Source organism: Macrobrachium nipponense, chromosome 29 (assembly GCF_015104395.2).
Source record: "Macrobrachium nipponense isolate FS-2020 chromosome 29, ASM1510439v2, whole genome shotgun sequence".
NCBI classification, from domain to species: domain Eukaryota; kingdom Metazoa; phylum Arthropoda; class Malacostraca; order Decapoda; family Palaemonidae; genus Macrobrachium; species Macrobrachium nipponense.
The window spans coordinates 72,970,257-72,976,256 of NC_061092.1; the positions used below are offsets into that span (position 1 = coordinate 72,970,257).

The 6,000-nt window shown below is 45.0% G+C and overlaps 1 protein-coding gene across 2 annotated transcripts in view; it reads right to left on the reverse strand.

The window, feature by feature from the left end:
* The window catches only part of LOC135206286 (glutamyl aminopeptidase-like), a 137,314-nt gene that overhangs the window by 53,514 nt on the left and 77,800 nt on the right, over positions 1 to 6,000 (reverse strand). For both annotated transcript variants that reach the window (XM_064237704.1, XM_064237705.1), the window contains exon 8: positions 5,898 to 5,995. In XM_064237704.1, the coding sequence (XP_064093774.1) occupies positions 5,898 to 5,995 (98 nt within the window). The remainder of the gene's footprint in view (positions 1 to 5,897; positions 5,996 to 6,000) is intronic.

The following is a 6,000-nucleotide window of genomic DNA, read 5'->3' on the forward strand; positions in this document are numbered from 1 at the left end:
CGAACACAGTTCGACCCAGAAAAGGGATTTTGACGAAGGAAAACTCTATTTCTGGGGAGAGACCTGTGTCGCCCGGTGAACCCAGCCTTTCTAATTGACTTCCCTACCCTTACATCAATCCAAGCCAAAGTATCTAAAAATTCAGGATTGCAGGTGGCACTCGGGTCGGGTAGTAGCAGTAGTAGCGAGAGGGGGGAAGTAGTAGCCGTTGGGTCGGCTCTCCCCATGAGAGGGATTTTGGAAAGGAAACCTCTAATTGGCAGGAGACCTGTGAATAGTGGCTTCCACTCGCCTTGTACTTTATACCCGATGCCCTTAGGGTGCTCGCGCAAGGGTAGTAACCTCAGCATACCATGGTAGCTTTTTTCTCTGGTATATTTAGAACCTATTTATACTAGAAAAGTGAATAGCAGGATCCTTTTCACCGGGCGACACAGGTCTCTCCCCAGAAATAGATTTTTCCTTCTTCAAAATCCCTTAATTAGGCTGTATCAGGGGAGACAATGTTCCCAGCAGCCACTGCAGAATATTTAAGGGCCTCTAGAGACTTTAGATAGTGGCGTTTAAATACTGTCGGAGACTTCCAACCCATATACTTTTTGAGATCATCGAAGTTCATATGATGAAAATAATTAACTGAGGTAGCCACTGCTCGGATATCATAAACCTGAGGAACTGAAGCCGGATTAGCTTGTTTAATAAAATAAAGAATTTCGGTTATAGCCTCAAAACGCCCCTTGTGCTTCAAACAAAGCATTGAAGGCCGGGGACATCACGAAAGCAGCCAAACTCGAGGACTGTTGAGTTGGTTGACTCTGCAGCAACACCAATTGTTGCTGTGGTCGTGCTTTTAGAGGTCGAAGGTTGACCAATCTGGGAGACGGGTACTGCCTGAATCACCGTCTGTGTCTGAGAAGCCTGGAAAGACTGATACTTCCTGACTCTCTTCCTACATTTTGGCTGCTGTCTGGAGGTCTCATAAAACTTCCTTTTTGAAGGAAGACCCCAGCGGACACGAAGGTTCTGATTAGCCCTAGCAGCCTCACTGATGACGCGCTATTAATTACGTCTTCAGGAAAAAGGTTAGGACCCCAGATTGCCGTTTTAATGAGCTTATTAGGCTCGTGTCTAATGGAAGCATCGGCAAGGACATGCTTCCTGCAGTTCCGCCTAGCAACCACAAAGTCATAAAGGTCACTCTGAAAGGTCTGTAAGAGTGACTTTGTAAGAACCCGGAGTAGAGGTTCCTCAGAGTAGACAGACACCGTCAACTCGATGTAGTAACAGAGTTGATCGACCTAGTCAGTCTGCACCTGGATTCAAATTCTGCCTTTACCATGGCCTCCGGGATTCTGGGTAATCTTTCACTAAATTGAGTGGAAGCACACTCAGGATCGAGTTTGCCCACTGTGAACGTTTTTGGAGCTCCCACCCAGCACTCCAGACCTCCGGGAAAGAGCAGAGAGGTAGGCTCTGTCTCTTGAAGCTGAGGCATCGGCTTCTCCTCCATTTCAGCCTGCAGAGTTAACTCTGCGATCTTAGACATGCAAGGGGTTGGGATGTTATCCCTCACCACGAACATGGTGTAGCAGCCCTTGTGTGGCGTCAGTCTAGTGTTGACGCACTCCCATTCTGAAAGGGTGCGGACCCATGCCGACTGTGCCTGGTCCCTAGGATAAATTACTGTTTCCTTTGGGACCCTGTCTACCCTGACTAATGCTTCCTCAGCTAACTGAGCGAAGCCTGGGAAGGGAAATTGGAGGTCCGCTGGGAAGAACTCATAATCTTCCACGGGACGGGTTCCACAGCCTTCAATTATCAGCATGCCACCCGAAAAGAGGGCATGCAGAGCCAACTGCCATGGGTTGCTGTTCTCAAATGGCGGGAAGCTTAGAGGCGTCCGGCACAATGAAGAACTGCTGTGTGCCTCCGGACTGCGTAAGTCCAGCCAGCAAGCTCTCCTGGACCTGTAGCCTCTGAGCCAGAGACAGGATGGACTGACCCGATGTCTCCAAGCTCAAAGCGAGCTGAGAAGACATCGACTGTAACCTCGAGTCCACGATACTGCCCATCTTCTCCATGAGAAGATTAGTGAAGGCATCAGGATCAAAGCCAGACTCCGTAGATCTGGCTTTAGATACCTTAGCTCTCGACCCCTTATGCAGGGGAGTAGCTTTAGCCGAGGAAGTCATATGACGACCTGGCGGAACTCGCTGGAGTAGGTTCATTTGGTCTGTTAGTCCTATGCTAAGTCTTCTTCTTCAGGGCTTTTACCTTGGGGATCACGGGGCTAGACCTGTCCCTAAGGTTCCTGGACTTTGAGAAGCCCTGGAAAGAAGAGGAAGAAGACGGAGTAGGACTGAATGAAAAAATTTCTTTTTTACAGATCTAGAACTACAGCTACCTGCCTCACTTCCCTACCTTCTTCCTGCGCATCGATGGTCATCAGTTCAAGATGGATATTGATGGCCGCCACCTTTTCCGCCACCTCCTCGCACAAGACGTCTTGGTCTTCCGGAGGGGCCTGGGTCTCCAACTGAATCTTGGCAATGATAGGGGCCGCCACCTCCCTATCCACTGCCGAAGAAGTCCTTGCGTTCGGATACAGTATCGAACAAAGCTCCTCCGACAGTACATAGGGGCATCCGGCAGCAACATTCCTGCCAAAACCTCCAACCCAGATCCTTAGGGTAGTCAACGAGGAGGTTTTTGAGCAGGACGAAATCAGATCCTCTAGTGACGGAACGTGTCATATTTCCAGATATATAAATGTAAGGATATGTCATACAAAATAGAGATGAGAATGGTATGTATCGATTCATCAGTCACATACTCAAACAATGAGTAGCAAACTTCACAGCCGTCCGGGTGCCATACCAATAGGTTATCGATCTGCACAGCACAACTGGCATGAGACCAACAGACCTCATGACCACATGGTTGTTGGAGGACGGCTGTGCAACCCAACTCCTGACAGCGCACCATCTGTTAGAATTGATACATGAATATCTTTAAATAGTTCCGCCGGAGTTAATTCCGGCGGTATGTTTACACTTAGACTAGTTCTACTAAAACTCACTAAAGGTAAACATCAACTATTATAATTTTACATAATGTAAAAGCTCTGATTGTCTCCGCCTGCTCCGGAATCCATAATCTCGGTATCGCAATAGTTATGACCGGCAGAGTTGGCCTGATACGAACAGAACAGGGAAACAAGGTAAAACCTAAGCCTGAGTCTAATCACACCGGAGTAGGATATCAATTCCAAGTCAATTGGAAAAGCATTGCCTAAGCCTAGTTCCACCCCCACCGGAGTGGGGAAGCAGCGATAATAACAGAGAAATACGGAATACCGAGCGGTGGGAACAGCGGTACGTAGAACTCCGGCGTATAAAATTCTGACGCATGTGAGGGTAGACCACACCTCACTGGAATAAACACAGGCCCGGAGACATACCAACAGAGACTACTAATCTACTAATCCTTAATATCCTCCGACTAATCCCCCGGAACAGTGCTCGACGCTCCAGCTGCTGTTCACTGGTAGGATTACTTGGTCAGCGAGCTAACGAAGCACCGCTGGAACGAGTCCAGAACTGAAGGAAAAGCCCGGGGGAGAAAGGAAGACTAATAATCACCTGGCAACAGCAACTGGTCAGGTGATTACCACCCTCCGAGAAGCCGTGAAGTAGCCCACTACTAAAGGGGCAGAAGGTGGCATACCAACTGACACCCTAAAGGAGGTAACAGCCAAGGCTATACTTGCAAAATTTATTGATAAGGAATCATTGGAAGTACCGACGAATAAAGACAAGCCCATCTACGAGCCTAGCCTAACCCTCCACAATCGGATACACCGATCTGGTCAGGTAGGCTAGGATAGCGCCTACTAGTACGTCATGAAAGAGGACACTCTCGAGCCAAACCTAACCCTCCAGAATCGAACATATCGACCTGGTCAGGTAAGACAGGCCTAGCACCTACATTTACGTCACTATGGGTAGCGAGTAGCACTCTCAACGCCTAGCCTACCCTCCAAAACCTAGGCCTCGATCTGGTCAGGTAGGCTAGGGTTGGTTATTCGTGTGGGATTTCCAAACTAACCTCATCAAAATAAAATTAGCATATCAATATATTATAATAAGATAATACAAAAAATACCACATACACAACATGCATGAGCATAGCGGATGGATGAGGGCTTTCCTTTACCTCCAAAAATAATAACTGGCGTGTACTAGGCTAGTTAGCCTAGCCCGCTTCCAACACACTACTCACGCATGAAAAATTTTCAAAATAAAACAACACTCTCGTGAGGGAACCAAATCGCTCATGAAGGACGTTGACTAACGAGGGAAACCCTCTAATTAAGGTCAAAAAATGTAATGGCTTCAACCGTGATATACATAAGCCTATCGGTACACATCCGGAGCTAAATGGTAAAATTCCACGACAACAGTAACACTTACTGTGATGTGCAACAGTGGTGAAAATAAGATATTCATCGAAAACATAAAAAAGTTGAGAAGACTGAGTAACGCGGTACCTTGATGTAAACATGGCGGCTCCCTGGATGAAGGCTTCCTCCACAGACGCAACATACAAACATCTCCACTAAAACTTCTCAAATAAGGACAAACTGTTGTCTAACTGCGTTCAAGTCAACAATAATATACTCAACTTAGATGAAGATGCTTCTTGAAGATCAGAAGACATTATGATCAAAATTATAGCAAAAGGATCACAAGCGAAAAATAAAGCGGTTCACGTAGCGAGTGCTATGAAGGAATGTGGATTCTTGGCAGCGGTAGTAGTGACGAGCGGAAGGTGGCCGTTGTAACGGCACCTCTATGGCGGGGGATTTTGAGAGAGGAGGGAGCTAATTGGCAAAATATCTGTGATAGTGGCTTCCAATCGCCCCTGATGCTATACCCTATGAGGGTGATCGATCCAGAGGTAGTAACTCTGGCATTCCATATGGCTTTTTTCTCTGGTATATTTAGCATTTATTTATACCTAGAAATGAGTGCTACAGGTACATTTCACTGGGCGACACAGGTCAATCCCAGAAATAACTATAGCACAGATCTTTGGCTCTATGATCACAAAACAGTGCAGTGCAATATTCACTCTACTTATGTACAAACAAATTCTTATCAGTTCACACGAAAATGCTTATGCCTCAAGTCATTTCAGTCATTGCAGAAATGTAACCTCTGCATTGTAATAAGTGTCTACATCATTTTGTCACTTCAGTGAATGAATTAAATATTGTTCCTGTTAGTTCATCACACTATAAATTATTAGGTTCTACAATAACTTGGCTTCCTTTATTACAATAACTGGCGTTCTTTATTACATACATACATATATATATATATATCTAGAATCACAGCTTCAAACTACTCCAAAGCAATTGCAATTTTGACATCTCATGGCATAAGGCATCCCAAATGAATAAAAGATTAAGCAATAAACTTAATGTATTTTGAGTAAGAATGCTCATTTTTTATCTTCGGAAATGTATTGTCGCTACTTCCTAGGGTAGGATAAGGAAGTGGCAGAGATGCTGGCAAAGAGATATGCAATTCAAAATCTAAAATCACTTACTTTTCTTTGAGTTTCTGTGCCTTTGAAGTATAGGAAAGTGTCTTGGATTTTTTGCTGTTTATTGCTGAGATGCTAGGCAATCTTTTTCCAAGTCAACCAATTCCTTGCTAATCTTTTCTAACTGGTACCTCAATATTTGCTTCATAATGCAGTATGAGACCTTCTCAAGACATGTTCCATAAGAATTTGTGCAAATTTCTACATATTAATATGTACATGCACAAGTAAATAATTTTAAACACTATTAACAACAACTAAAATAGTGTATGATGTTCATCACTCACCATTTGCCAATCTGGAAAAACGTGGTTAACACCTTTAAATTCCACGTAACTCGCAAAGCCTTCATTTAGCCACAGATCATTCCACCAGTCAAGAGTCACTGTT